The sequence below is a fragment of the Dromiciops gliroides genome, chromosome 6, assembly GCF_019393635.1.
Source record: "Dromiciops gliroides isolate mDroGli1 chromosome 6, mDroGli1.pri, whole genome shotgun sequence".
NCBI classification, from domain to species: Eukaryota; Metazoa; Chordata; class Mammalia; order Microbiotheria; family Microbiotheriidae; genus Dromiciops; species Dromiciops gliroides.
This window is the reverse complement of record NC_057866.1, coordinates 13544616-13559803: the sequence shown is the minus strand read 5'-3', so window position 1 is coordinate 13559803 and position 15188 is coordinate 13544616. Positions and strand designations below refer to the sequence as shown.

General features: G+C 52.8%; 1 protein-coding gene across 1 annotated transcript; it reads left to right on the top strand.

Moving 5' to 3' along the window:
* The first annotated feature begins 13136 nt into the window (after positions 1 to 13136).
* On the top strand, positions 13137 to 14350 carry LRRC10B (leucine rich repeat containing 10B). Its single transcript, XM_043971174.1, has one exon. It carries the CDS (start codon positions 13222 to 13224, stop codon positions 14209 to 14211), a length of 990 nt encoding a protein of 329 aa, XP_043827109.1. The 5' UTR covers positions 13137 to 13221; the 3' UTR covers positions 14212 to 14350.
* The last annotated feature ends 838 nt before the right edge of the window (positions 14351 to 15188 follow it).

Sequence of the window (15188 nt, the reverse complement as noted above, 5' to 3'; positions counted from 1 at the left end):
TGACTTGCCCAGGGTCACACAGCTAGTAAGTGTCAAGTGTCTGAGGCCGGATTTGAACTCAGGTACTCCTGAATCCAGGGCCACGGCTTAATCCACTGCACCACCTAGCCGCCCCTTAACATCAATTTTTAAAAAACCTTTGTGTTCCAACTTCTCTTCCTACCTCCATTCCCACCGCTCCCCACAAGAACTCAAGGAATTCAAAATAAGTTATACATCCTAAAGGCAAGGGTGGGCCAGAATATTCTCTCAGATCTCATTTAACAGATGGGAGAACTGAGGCTCAGGAAAGCTAATATGCTGGAAAGGGACCTTAAAAGTTTTTTACTGATTTCTCACATTTTAAAGATGGAAAAACTGACCTGCAGGGAAGGAAGTCAAGGCATGAAGTGAGCCCCTATCAGAGTTGGATTTGAACCTGGGTCAAAGGACCTCCAGCCCACCACCTCTTTCCATCAGTTATCATAGAGGTGGCAGCATTGGAGAAGAGCCCAGATGTCTGGCTAGGCTGTCACTGGGCAGGAGATGCGCTACTGATCAGGGGATGGCCCCAGTCCCCTGTGGCAGCAGCTGAGGGAAGGTTTAGAGAAATCTGCTGAGAGAGGCCTAGAACAGAAAGTTTGGGCAGGCCCAGGTCACCACTGGGCAGTGGGGATCCTGTGTGCCTTTGAGTCTTACCATCTTTGGTTCTCCCATAATGCATAGGCCTCCCTCATGATGCCTCTTTCACATTGGGAAGATGGTAGCCACTTAACTCATCTTTGTGAATGGAGACTGACAAAGATAGCAGAGGAAACAATCATAGAGAAAGCTTAGAGGCACCTTAGAGGATTCTCCTGAGATGTCAAGGGAAGGTGGGTTTCCATAGTAGGAGAAGGGCTCGAATAAAGGAGGCAGGAGACCAAGTGAGACACTCCTCTCTTTGGGTTTGGTGAGGCCCGGCCATAGTGACCAGCTCCTCCCAATCCATGTCCCCCACCCCACCCCCAAAGCACTATACTCTTTATTTCTTTTTTTTTTAAAAATATTTTTAAAAAATATATAAATGTGAATTATCAGTATATATTTTTTTGTTTTGTTTTTTAGGCAATTGGGGTTAAGTGACTTGCCCAGGGTCACACAGCTAGTAAGTGTTAAGTGTCTGAGGCCTCATTTGAACTCAGGTCCTCCTGACTCCAGGGCCGGTGCTCTATCCACTGCGCCACCTAGCTGCCCCTATACTCTTTATTTCTAAGAGATGCTAGATGAGGAAACTGAGGCACAGAGAGATGGACTTACCCAAGATTGCACAGGCTCCTAGACCTAAAGCCAAAAGGGTCCTCAGAAGCTGTCTAGTCTAAGGCCTTCATTTTACAGACCAGGAAACGCAGGTTCAAAGGGTTCAAGTCATTTGCCCAAGGTCCCAGGCATCAGTCAGCATCAGCAGTAAGATTTGAACTCAAGGCCTCGGACTCCTGAGCTAGTGCTCTTCTCACAGCATCTCACTGTCTCCCTTCCTTATGCTACATGCCTATAAAATATGGCAGCCCCTTCAAAGGAAAGGCTTTATTTTCCAATTATTTTCTTTCATCTTATATTTCCATTTTATAGAAGGAGACATAAACATTTATTTACTGGTCTTGGAGAGGAGATGTGGATTCAAATCCTGACTCAGGCATTCCCCGGTAGTACTTCCTCTTTCCCTATCCTCATTGGGCCTCAGTTTCCACATCTGAAAGATGGGGAGAAGAATCCCAAAGCTGCCTACGGCATAAGGTAGTTGAGAGAAAAGTGTTTATGGACTTTCAAGGGCGTGTGAGTTTTTATACTAATTGCTCTTTTTGGACACTGCCTCAGGCACCCCCATGGGTAACATTCAGCCTCCTCTGGCTGGGTTTGCCGACTGCCCCGGCCCTTGTTCAGAGGCCAATCCAGCTCCTTCCAAAAGACTCGAGAAGTTTTCTTCCTCTCTCGACTTTACTGAGCACAGCTCTGGGCTCCCCTGAGTCAGCCCTTCCTGCAGGCAGCTATTGTGTCCTCAGACAAAGAGTTTTCCACCCTTTTCTGTAGGTACTTTATGAATTTTTTTTGGGGGGGGTATAAGCAGAGTGATTATTATTAACCTGCATTAAGCCCCCACAGTGTGCCGGGCGATGAGAACAGTCTCAAGGTCTTACTCCTTTCAGAAGGAGTACAAAGGGGCCTTGCCAGCCGATGTCTGGGGGTGGCTGGCAGGGTTGCCATGGCAGTATCCCTATGTGGGCTGCCATGGGCGGGCCTAGAAGCCTTGATGGGACACGTTGTCAGCCTGACACACGGTGACACATTGGCAGATGGAAGGGCCCATTGGCAGGCGCTGACATGAGGGGCCACATGAGGAATGCTGCAGGGAGCTAAGGACAGCTACTCACTTATACAAGTGGCTGGTAGCGAAGTAGGGGAGGCCATCAGTTTAAATCCTGGCTGGGCCTCAGTTTCTTCATCTGTAAAATGACAAAAGTCCACACAGTCTAAAGGCTGGTTTCCTGGACACACAGGATTCCCCCCAGGGAGGGTGATGATAGGGTGGTGGTTGGGGGTGGAGTTGCAACTCTGAACATCCCCTCATTCTTTTTCTGACCATCTGGGGCCGGGGAGTCATTCTGAGGAAATATCCTGGACAACCAGACACTGAGAGAGAGAGAGAGAGACAGACAGACAGACAGACAGACAGAAAGACAGAGAGAGACAGAGAGAAACAGAGACAGAGAGACAGAGACAGAGACAGAGAGACACAGAGAGACACATACACAGACATAGAGAGGAGGGAGGGAGGAAGGAAGGAAACAAAGAAACAAACCAAGAGGGGATGGACCAACAAACAATCACTGACACTGGACGCAGGCTGGTGGAGTGCGGTTTTTGGTGATGCAGCTGACAAAATGGTGCTACCTAGTCAGTCCCCAGCATGCTATGAATGGATGAGGGTGAATCTCTCTGTGCTAGTGTTTCTGGGTTACTCGCTCTCCATGTAATTAATCTGGACATTGTTAGAAACTAGATACAGTGAAGGCTCTGGGCAAGATGCGGGGCATGACCTTGCCCTCACCCCATAGAGCCAGCTGGGCACATGACCAAGAACTTGACTTCCCTTTTACGTGGGTATTTGGGAATTTTCCTAGGCCTGAACAAGTAGCGATACTTCTTGGCACAGTGGGGTCTGTCTCCATCACCTGAGTAATGCCTATCGCAAAAGGGGTGGTGGAAGTGATGATGGGACAGTGGTGCTAGTAGTAGTAGCATTAAAGAAGATGGTGGGGTGGGGAGGGCAACCATGCTGAGGATGATGGTGGGAAAAGGAATGGGGAGAGCCATGAGAGATCATGATGGAAATGGTGACAATGTGGATGATATTGGGGATGGCAATGAGGGCTGAAATGATGGTGGTATTGATGGAAACAGTAAGAGTGGTGATGGTGATGGCAGGGATGGTGGGGGTGGGGGAGGTTTTGGTGGTGGGATGATAGTGGTGGTGGGAAAGATAATAGTGGCGATGAAGATAATGGCAAGGACAGTGATGGTAGTCAAGATGGCATTGATGAAGGCAGTGATCTCAGCAATGGTGATGATGATGGGGGAGGGGATAGGAGCTGTGACGGTAATGGTCACAATCATGATGGACACACTGGTCATGGTGATAGAGATGGAGATAATGGTGGGGGTGGTGAGCACCAGTGAGGATTCTCATAGTTGAGTCTCAACTATACCAGTAATTACTTGTGTGATCTTGGGCACATTCTTTAAGTTGCTTTGGGTCTTAATGTTCTCACCTCTAAAATGAAGCGATAGAGCTAGATCATTTAGAAGATTTCTTTCCAGTTCAGTAACGGATCCAAGATGGGGACAGGAATATTGATGGTCATTGCTGACATTGGAAGGGATGGAGTGCATAGTGTCCCTAGCCACATCTCTACATCTGTAGACTAAGACATGCCTAGGGCATACCCCACCCCCATCCTCATTCTGTGTCAGCAGAGTGGATTACTGACTTCTCATAAGACTCTTTGTGCATAAAAACACAAGAGTAAGCGAAAGCCTCATGTAGGTCCTAGCTTGGACATCAGCAATTATTCTCCCTGTAACAATAATCATCCAGAAGAATCCATCCACCTAAAAACAGGGGCTTTCCTCGCAGGCAGAAGCCATGCACTTTGTTCTCTAAGGATCGTATCCCTAATGTTGTTCAGGCGTTTTCAGTCATGTCTGACTATCCGTGACTCATTTGGGGTTTTCTTGGCTGAGATACTGGTGGGGTTTGCCATTTCCTTCTCCAGCTCATTTTACAGATGAGGAAACTGAGGCAAACAGGGTTGAATGACTTGCCCAGAGTCACACAGCTAGGAAGTGTCTAACGCAAGATTTGAACTCAGGGAGATGAGTCTTCCTGACTCTAGGCCTGAAACTCTATCCCCTACAGTGCCACCTAGTTGCCCCTAATACCCTAGGTCTTCCCTACTTGCCTTAGACCCCTGAGGCCCTTTGAACAAAGGTGTGCTATCCCTTCCTTTGTCTTCACTTAGAAAGCCCCTTTTTTCCCTGGGCCACAGTGCTGCTGCCAGACTACTTCTTAGCAGCCCCCTCACTCCCCTCGGGGACTGAGTAAGTCAGCAAGGCCCCAGGCAGCAGCTGAGTTACCTTTTCCAAACTGCACCACCCACGTGTACACACAGACATACACATGTAGACACAGACACACAGTTGGCCCCAGGGATGCATTAATGTTCTCTGTGCTCGACTCTTTCTGTCCCCCCTCCCCTCGTGGGTCTCCCCCATCTCCAGACTCCCCAGGCCCCTCCCCACAGCTTTCACCTCTCTGCATAATGAAGTGCAGACTCTGAACTTGGTTTCTTTCCTACATAAGCAAATCTGCTGTTTGTATAAGGGATGATTATGGCAAGTCATGTAACTGTTCAAAGTCACGAACATGCTGTTCTACGGGGAAAGAGACACTCTGTGGATCCTGCCACCAAGCTGATCTTGGGCCTGCTCTCTTTAAATCCTGAGGAGAGTTAAGGAGAAAGTTTGATTCAAATGAAAAGAATGAATGAATGAATAAATGAGAAAGCAGGAAGAAGCTGCTCACTACATCCCAAACACTGTGCTAGTACAGTGCTGAGAGCTTAGCTCTAGCCGGAAGACCTGGGTTCAAATCTTATAGTCACTTAGCTTGTACTGGGTCTCAGTCTCCCATGTGTAAAAGGAGGGGGCTGGGCTAGGTGGCCTTCCAGCTCTCTAGCTATGAATACAAATCCACAAGTGACCAATGGGAACTTATATTCTAATAGAGGGTGACAAAACACCCAGCAAGCTGAGTCGCTTCGACTGCCAACAGCCGGTGTACTGATGAGATTATAAGCTTCTTGAGGGCAGGGCCTGATTTCCACTTTGGTCTTTGTATCTATAGTTCTGATAGCCGATGTGATGTGAGCTGACCTTTCTGTCAGGAGGCCTTAGTTCAGGTCTCACCTTGGAGACATACTGGGCAAATCCAAGTGCCCCCAGGGACCATCTGTGATGATATGATGCTGAGCAGGCGTTTCCCTCAGAGCCCCTGAAATTATAGGTCAAGGACAACACCCCCCCAAAATCCCTCAAAGTGAACTGCACGTAGTAGGCACTTCATAAAGCATTTGTGGCTGAAACATGTAGTGAGAACAATGGTCATGGTGGTTGACAGGGATGGGGGCAGCTTCTAGTGAAACTGGCCTGTTTGCTTTTCCCTAAACTGGACGCTCCATCTCTTAACACCATGACTTTGCACGATGTCTGCCCTATGCCTGGCATGCCTTTCCTCCTCACCTCTGGCTGATCTCATGGGCAACCTTTTCTGGACCCCCGGCTCATTAGTCTTCCCCCCTACATAATGATGCATCTGTCTGAGCACATGTTGTCTCCCAGTAAACCACAGGCCCCTTGGGGGCACCATTTCCTATTTGTCTCTGCATACTGAAGGTGCTAAATAAATGCTCCTGGGTTGAACTGGATGATGGTGGGGGTGTCTCTCATAGTAATATTAAGATGGTGATGGTGGTGGTGGTGGTGTCGATGATAGAGATGATGGCGGATGATATTACTCATCACATTCATGGTGGCCGGGATGATATAAGTCATCATGTTGATGACGGTGGTAATGGTGATGGTGAGAATTTTGCATGGATGAGTGGTTCTAGGATAGCAATTTCCTTCTCTTGTTTCTCCAACTTGGCCTCCAGCCCTTGGTCTCATGTGTCAGTACAGGGAATGGGACTCTCAGGTTTCAATAGCCTTCACTGGGCAGGATATTGAGTTGCTTCTCCTGGGGGCACCTGAGAAGCAAGCCATCTCTCAGCTCTGGTTTCTAGCCTAGCCCCTTCAGGGGAATGACCTCAGCTGTCAGTTCCTCCATGTTCTCAGGGTAATGGCTAAGAGCTTGGGCAGAGTGCACAAACGCACAAGGAAAGGCAGCCTAGCATAGCACAGACAACCCTGGCCTTCAGCACCTGGGGACAATTCCTGGCTCTGACACTCATTAGCTGTGTGACCCTGAGCAAGTTACCTAACCTTTCTGTGCCTCAGTTTCCTCATCTGTAAAATGGGAATAAATAGTGCATACATTGCCTACCTTGCAGAGCTGTTGTAAAGAAAGTAATCTGTCACTCAGGATTGGTTTGTCTACAAAATCTGGGGGCTCCACTAGTAGCCCATTATATATAATTCTCTCTCTTGCTTCTCTTTGGCAATGAGGGTTAAGTGACTTGCTCAGGATCATACAGCTAGGAAGTGTCAAATGTCTGAAGCAGGATTTGAACTCAGGTCCTCCTGACTCCAGGGCTGGTGCTCTATTCACTGCGCTACCTAGCTTCCCCCTGTCTTTTTTTTTTTTTTAACACTCTAGCTTACAAGCCCCCACTAGGGTACTTCTTATTAACAATCAGCTACTAGATACAGCTCCTAGCAAAGACATTTACTAAGATGGAATAGTAAAATAGTAGCCACAAAACATTCCTTCCATAAATCTGGTCAATACTATCCAATAAATATATAGGTGTCCCCTGTGGGAGGATTGGTCTCAAACTTTGAATACAGTAATAGTGAGGCATAGAGGCAAAGCAGTCTGGCAAAACCAATGTGTCAATCAAGCCTTACAGTGTATGTGATATTCCACACCCAGATTTCCCCTCTTCAGAAAGAAAGAAGAGGAGGATGCATCCTTTTTAACTCTTTTCTTGTTTTTGTTTTGTTTGCTTTTTGTGGGGCAATGAGGGTTAAATGACTTGCCCAGAGACACACAGCTAATAAGTGTCAAGTGTCTGAAGTTGAATTTGAACTCAGGTCCTCCTGAATCTAGGGTCAGTGCTTTATCCACTGCACCACCTAGTTGCCTTCCTTTTAAACTCTTAAAGGTGTGAATCAAAATGCCAAATACAGCTTGTCACAAAATAATAAAATTTCTTTCTTTTTCTTTCTTTTTTTTGTGTGTGGGGCAATGAAGGTTAAGTGACTTGCCCAAGGTCACACAGTTAGTAAGTATCAAGTGTCTGAGGCCGGATCTGAACTCAGGTCCTCCTGAATCCAGGGCCAGTGTTTTATCCACTGTGCCATCTAGCTGCCCCCAAGACTGCTTTTTTTTTTTTAAAACATTGCTCAGGGCAGCTAGGTGGCACAGTGGATAGAGCACCGGCCCTGGATTCAGGAGGACCTAAGTTCAAATCTGACCTCAGACCCTTGACACTTACTAGCTGTGTGACCCTAGGCAAGTCACTTAACCCCAATTGCCTAATCAAAAAAAAAAACAACAAAAAAACATTGTTCAATATGGCACCACTTTTTCACTGGCAAATTACAAATAAGAGTCTGTTGGAATCTGTAAAGATTCCAGAGTTGGAAGAGACCTCAGAAGTCACCTGGCCAACTTTTAAAGATGAAGAAACAAAGGCCCAGAGAGATTTAATTCCTTGCATAAGGTCTTGTAATAAGTAGCAAAGCTGGTATTCAAGCTGAGGTCCTCACCTCCTGAGCCTGATGCCCTTCTGCTGTGCCAGCTGGAGTCTGAATCCCAACTATGTGGCCATTGGTAAGTAAGTCACTTAATCTCTCTAAAATTTTAGGTTGCAGGTGTGTTGTTGACCTGTATCAGTGGAGGAAATTTTCACACTGATGAAATCATGGGTCTGGATCCTGTTCCCTTCCCCACCCCCAATTGGTTAAGGGAACACAATTAATTCTCCATGAGAGGCTGTTTAGGAAGTTGGCCAGCACTACTCTGTGTGTGTGTGTGTGTGTGTGTGTGTGTGTGTGTGTGTGTGTGGTTTGGGGGACAAAAGAGGGGGATAAAATGTATAAGGCTGGAGGAGCTTGAATGAGAAGAGAGACTGACAAGGGTGTGACCCCTTGGGCACTGCTCATAAGCTCAGCTTCCAGACCAGGGGTCCAACCTGTTTTGCGGAGATCCATAGGGAATGGCTGTCCTTGATGGTTTCTACTTCTCGGAGTCTGTGAGCCTCAGTTTCCCCGTCTTTGGGGGGATAAAGGGATGCCTGTGAGGCCCTGAACTGGGGGTGGCAGGTATGGGTTGGTTGTGCTTTGTGAAGGCCTCAGGGCCCGCCATGTGGTGCCCAGGTGATTCATCATCATTATTCCTATGGCTGGCAGCCTGAGTGGGCCCAGAACACTAGCACATCCTACCTTTCCCCTGCAGAGAAGAGCCCAGTGGGAGGCAGAGCTACACAATTAACCAAGAGCAAGAGAATGGGCTTCGTGTATGTGTGTGCTGCCACTCCCTGGCGTTTCTGCCTAGGAGCCAGACTGGCCTCTGCCCCCGGCCTCTTGGGTAGGGGGTTGAGCGAGGGAAACACAGCCTGCCCACCTCCACTCTATTCAGTGAGCCTGTCCAGGAGGGCCTCCCCCCATCATGACCCACAGAGAGCCTGTAGGGTAGCCGCTTAGGAGAGAGCCAGCAAGAGGCACCAAAGGGAAGAGACTAATTACTCTCCATTCCTCTCTGGATTAACCAGCTCAAGCCCTGCCCCACCCCCAACCCTGTTGGCCAAGCTGGCTTTCACCTCTCCCTGTGTTCCATCTCCTCCAAGAAGTCCTGTCATATTGTTGGGGGGAGCAGGAGTCAGGACCTGAGGAACCGGGGGAGGTGATTGGAAGAAAGGGCTGAAGTGTGTTGGGGGAGATGGGGTTGGGGATCAGGGAAGACTGCATAGAAGAGGCACTGGAACTGGGCCTCCAAGGTAGAGTGGCGTTCACAGAATCAGAGACTCAGAGAATCCCAGCCCTAGAGTTGGCCATCGAATCCAACCTCCTTGTTTTACAGATGGGAAAACTGAGTGGCACAGGCAGGGCTCGATATCAGAGCCTCTGACTCCAAAGCCAGCTTCACTCCGCATCTCTTAAGGGGCCACAGACATCAAGAAGTGGAGGAAACCTTATTGGTCCTTTAGTTCAGGACTTTCAGCAGCAAAGGAAACCAAGGCACAGACAGGGTGTCATTTACCCAGGTTTTCAGGATGAGTAAGTGGCAGAGCAGGGACTAAGAGCCCCATGTCTGTAGTAGGAATCGCTGGTGTGTATGTGTGTGGGGAGAGGGTCTGGGTGGGCAGTGGAGCGGGTCCCTGGGGGCACTACGGAAGGCTGGCTATGGGGCCCTGGGGTGGGTGTCTAGGCAAGGGCTTCATCCTGGAGCATCTAACCAGGGCAACCTCAGACTCAATTACGAGAGTCAGTTACCCTAAGTGATTGTCCTCATATCATCTGCCCCATCATCCTGCCAGCATCTATGGGCATTTTGTAAACACCTACTATGTGCTAAGCATCAGAGATGCAAAGACCAAAACAGTCCCTGGTAGAGAGATGGCATGAACAGATAAAGAGGTTTTTTACAAGCTATATACAAAATGGGTGCCAGCTATTCTTCTATAGGATGGTCCTGGGATGGGTGGGCTGGGAAGGGCAGGAAGAGGGGGACAAGGAAAGGTCTGCCTGCAGGAAGCAGAGCTGGAGCTGAGCCTTGAGGATTCTAAGAGCCAGAGTCGAGGAGGGAGTGCATCCCAGGCAGGGGAAACAGCTGATGCAAAGGCTTGGAGACTGGAGATGGAGCTTCATGCATACTCAGTTCTAGGTACCGTATTTCAGGAAGGGCTTTGACAAGCTGGAGTTTCCTGAGGAGGAGAGGGCTCGAGCCACACCAGAATCAGAGGACCCAGGAATGGTTAGGTTGGGGGAGAGAAGCCAGAGGCGTGGTTGCTGTTGTTGGGGGAGGGAAGAGATCTGTTCGGCTTGATCCCAGAGGGCAGAACCCTAGCCAACTGGACCAAGGAGGTGAGGCTAATTTCATAAGGAAAATCTTCCTAACGATAAAGTTAGGACACGCAGCTTCGAAAATGTCTAGGTCAGATTTGAACCTAGGTCTTCTGCCTCTGCCCCACACTATCCATGGTGGCAATCCTCCCGCAGGCACATATGCAGTGCTTTTCTCAGTTGGTAGGAAGCGTTTCTTAACTTGTGCGGTCCCAGGGTCACCTCTACCCACAGGGAGCCATGGAGGGGAGGGGAGGGCACTGAATAGCACAGTATTGCAGCACATGACAATGCAGCTGAGAGGCAGGGGAGTGCCTGCCAAAAGAGAATCCTAAACTTGGTGGTCTGATGTCCCATTCCCTCGCTGCAAGCCCCTCTCTGGGTAGATTGCGCTCCAGGGCTGGGGCCAGTGAGTAAGCACTCTCTCCTGCTCCTTCCCCTTCCAGACACTTTTCATCTTTCAGAGGGAGAAGTAGCACAGGTTGAACAGGAAGGGGTGGCGGGGTGTAATTACATTATCTTCCCCCTCAACTCTCTCTTATTCCAAATTTCCCTATTTCTGATAGAGGCACACCCCAGCCCCTGGAGCCACCATTCAGAGAATCAACTCCTGTGGAGATGCAGCCAGCAGCCCCTGCCTCCCTTCAGCCATACCAGCCTCACTGAAGCCCCCTAAGGAACAGACAGGAACACCATTTCCCCACAGTCCCTGATAGACACAGCCCAGGACCCTGAACTCAGGTTGGGGATTGCTGTATCCTTCACCCTGGACCACGGGTCCTGCTTCTAGTACATCCATCACAGCCAAGAACCAGGGGAGAGAACACTGAAGGAGAGGTTCCCTTTCCTTGACACCACTAACACCAACTGCAAGGATTGGTCCAAGGGCCCCAGGAGTGGCCACATGACAGGCCATTGGTGCTACTTCCAGCCCAGCCCTCGAAGCCATCATCTTGAGCCCCCCTGCGCCCCCGCAGCCCGACATCTGCTCCGGGAGTACTTCAGCCACAGCTAGTGAAGGCTGAGTCAAGAAAGTTCTTGCTACCAACGCCTTTGGCATCATCAAATGGTTCAAAGGCAGAAACCGTTAAGATTTTATCAGTGGAAATGACATTAACGAATTACCATCTGCTTTGCCTCTGTTCCCTAAGGATTATGGGGCCTTTCCATCTGTCCTGTCACTGAAACTGTCCATCTGTGTTCTTGTCTCCCCCATTAGAATGTGAGTTCCGTGAGAGCGGGGACACCTCACTTTCCCATTTGTACCCCAGGAGCTTGGAGCTTATTCATATATTGCTTATGCTCCCTGAACCTCAGTTTTCCCTTCTGTAAAAAAGGAGAGTTAGGGTAACATAGGCTCTCAGGCTCCCCTGCAGTTGTGTCGGTCTCTGTTCTAAGGTCCTTTCCAGCACGGCCATTTATGGGCTATTGAGTTTGAAGGGACACCGGATGTCATTCAATACGATCCCCTCTTTTTACACATGAGGACAGAGGCAGGGACAGGTAAGTGACCTAAGGTCACACCTCTAGTGTGACGGGATTTGAACCCAGGTCAAAGTGGTTTACCTAGGACACCGTGATACCTTGAATTCTCTGCTTTTTGGCCCCTCGGATTTCGGACCTTCTGCCTTCGAGGGTCCCTTCGGCCAGACACTTGCCCTCGGCTACCTCCCAGTAGCTCTTCTCCGTTTTCCCAAGCTTTCTTTCCAAGCTCAGACATTCCTTCTCTGTTCTATGGAGCATTCGGGGTTCATTGTGCTGATGTCTGGATCAGGCTGTCGCTGAGTACAGAGAGAATTCATCGATTTGTGTCTATTTTTTTCGCTCTGGTGTAATTGGGAGAGGAAGGGGGTGGGGAGGTTGGACTGGCACAGGGTGGCACGTGGGGCAATTGGGTGAGCAGAGATCTGTGTTCGATGGTACGCTGCTGGAGGAACTGCGCGAATGAGGAGTGGGTAAGGGGGCCAGAGATTGAAGACATCTGAGTAGGGGTACCCGCTGGCCCGCGCAGTTCTGGTCTAGGTTCTGTCCTGCTCAGTCAGGAGGGAGGCGGTGCCCAAGGAGCGAGGCTGGTCTTGGGGAGGAGGCGCTCCCCCCTCCCCCAGTCTCGCTCCCGCCCCTCTCTCTTCCTCCCTCCCTCTCATTGGCAGCTGGAACCGCGTCGGGGAGTTTCCATAGCAACGGGTCGCTAAGCATCGAGTCTGTGGGAACCCAAGTCAGACAGTGCGAGCGGGGGAGTCCCGGAGGGCGATGAAGAGACTGGCGGCGAGCCGCCCGAGCCGCCCGGCGGCCAGCTGAGTGGCCGGGCGGCGCCTCCCCTCCCGTGCCCGGGGGCTGGGGCTGGGGGTCTGGATCGGGCCGGGAGGGGAGCAAGCCCCATCGGGGCCGGGGCGGAGCGGGGCAGGGGGGGGGTGACTTGAGAGGCAGAGCGGGCATCTTGAACCCTGGGGAGGGGGGCGGATTAGGACAGGTGGGGGCAACCTGGTCCTCGGCAGGGGACCGGAAGGAGTATCCTGAGCCCTGGAGGGAGGGGAGGGGTGCCGGCTCAGGACAGTGGGCGGGGTGGGCGGGAGGCGGACAGACAGAGCCCTGTTAGGGGGGGACGACTCGCAGGACTGGAGGGGGCAGGCAGCCCAATCCCCGGCGCGGAACGGGAGAAGGCAGCCCGACGGAGCCAGGTCAGGAGGGGATAGCCGGCTGGGCAGTCTCTTGCGGGGGCGGGGGCGGGGGTGGGGGGCAGGAAGAAGCACCCTGAGCTCTGTCGGGGGTGCACCATCAGGCCGGGTGATCAGTGCGGGCCGGGGCGGGGGCGGGGGAAGGTGGGCCGGGGGGGAGGCTGGCCGCCAGGCGGGGCCCTGAGCGCGGGCAGGGCGCACGCCGCCGGCGGCCCCCGCTCCTCCCGGGGGCCATGAGCGCAGGATGGGCATCGCAGAGTCCACGCTGGACGAGCTGCCGTCGGACGTGGCAGAGCAGCTGAGCAACGGCGAGCAGCTCCTGGAGCTGAGCGGGCGGCGGCTGCGGCGCCTGCCCGCCTCGGTGTGCGCCCTGCTCGGCCTGCAGAGGCTCTACATCAGCGGCACGGGCCTGCGCGAGCTGCCCGACGAGATCGAGGAACTGCGCGAGCTGCGCATCCTGGCGCTGGACTTCAACAAGCTGGAGCACGTGCCCGAGGCGCTGTGCCGCCTGCCCAGGCTCAGCCGCCTCTACCTGGGCAGCAACCGGCTCCTCGGGCTGCCCGCCGACTTCGCGCAGCTGCAGAGCCTGCGCTGCCTGTGGCTCGAGGGCAACTACGTGCGGCGCTTCCCGCGCGCGCTGCTCCGCATGCCGGGGCTGCAGTCCCTGCAGCTGGGCGACAACCGGCTGCGCGGCCTGCCGGCCGAGCTGCCCAGCATGGTGGGGCTGCGCGGCCTCTGGCTCTACGGCAACCGCCTCGAGGTGTTCCCCAACGTGCTGCTGCGGATGGGCCGCCTGCGCATCCTCGACGTGGACCGCAACCAGCTGGGCGGCTTCCCCGACCTGCGGCCGCTGCGGGCGCTGCGCGTCTTCTCCTACGACCACAACCCCGTCACGGGCCCCCCGCGGGTCCTCGACACCGTCTTCCTGGTGGGCGAGGGCGCCGTGGAGCGCATGGCGGAGCGCGACGAGCCTCCGCCGGCCCCCCGGCCGCCGCGCCCTCGCCCAGCCCCAGCTCCGGCGCCCAGTCCGCCCCCCTCGGTCCGCGAGGAGAAGGAGCGGGAGCAGGAGGCGGGGGAGGAAGAGGAGGAGGAGGAGGAAGAGCGGGAGCGCGAGCAGGACGGGGAGGAAGAAGAGGAGGAGGAACTGGAAGAGGAGGAGGAGGAGGAGATGGCGCTCTGTGTAGGGCACAAGCCCGCAGGCCTAGGGATCCCCAGGAAAGGCGAGCCCACTTGAGCCCCGTAGGCCCTGACTCTCTGGACTTTGCCTCTTTCCAGGCCCCTGAGGGTACCTGGGCACCACTAACAGCCGACCTGGGTAGCTGGCCAATCCACAGTCCACCGGCTGCTTGGGGCAGTTGGTCCTGCCAGGCTGGGCAGCCCAAAGGGACTCCCCTCTCTGCTCCTGCCTGGGCCTCAAACCGTGGCTCACCTCTGGGGAGCATCCCCTACCAGGGCTCCCGACCTCCTGGAGCCTCTGGTGGCTTTGGGACCATCATCTCTCACCTGGTCTGGGGAGTTCCATCAGCCATCCTCCCAACTGCCACCTCCTTCCTCCTCTCCTAAGGGTCACTACCTCTCACGGGGCCTGAGAACCACAGGCCATCCTCTAGAAGCACCACTGCTTTGAAGGGACTGGGGGCTGGTACCTTCTTGCAGAAGAGGCCCGTTTCCCTCTGCCTGGAGCTGGGACTGGGACTCACTAACCTGGCTAGTCGGGCAGTTGGGTAAGGACGCCCAAGGTCTAGGGTGGGGAGGCCCGGAAAGGCCTGTGTTTAGCACTGAATGGCCTCTCCCTCCGTGGGGATCCTACATACCTCTGCAGCTCTGCAGGCTTTTGGTCTTAAGGCCTGCGGCCTAACCAGTATTCAGCAACAAGGAAAAGCCCCATGCCCCACTTTTCTCAAACGCTTGGCCTTCTGGAGGTTGGAGTGTCACTGCCCCTCCCCAAGTTTTTTCCATGAGGAAGAACCCTCTCCCTCCACCCCCCCAGAATGGGAGCTGTTCCCTCCAGCTGTCAAGTTTGAAAAGAAGCTGGCATGTCCTGTTGTGCCCGTGCCAGGCCTGCAGCCCGGGCCCCCTCTGCCCCCCAGAGAGATTCTCTGTATGGTGGGAATCAGGCGTCGATGCTGCCACTCCTCGGCTGCCTGCTCTTTCCATGCCCATACATGGGCACATCTGGACAGCTGGCCCTGCCTCGCTTCCTCTTCCCTC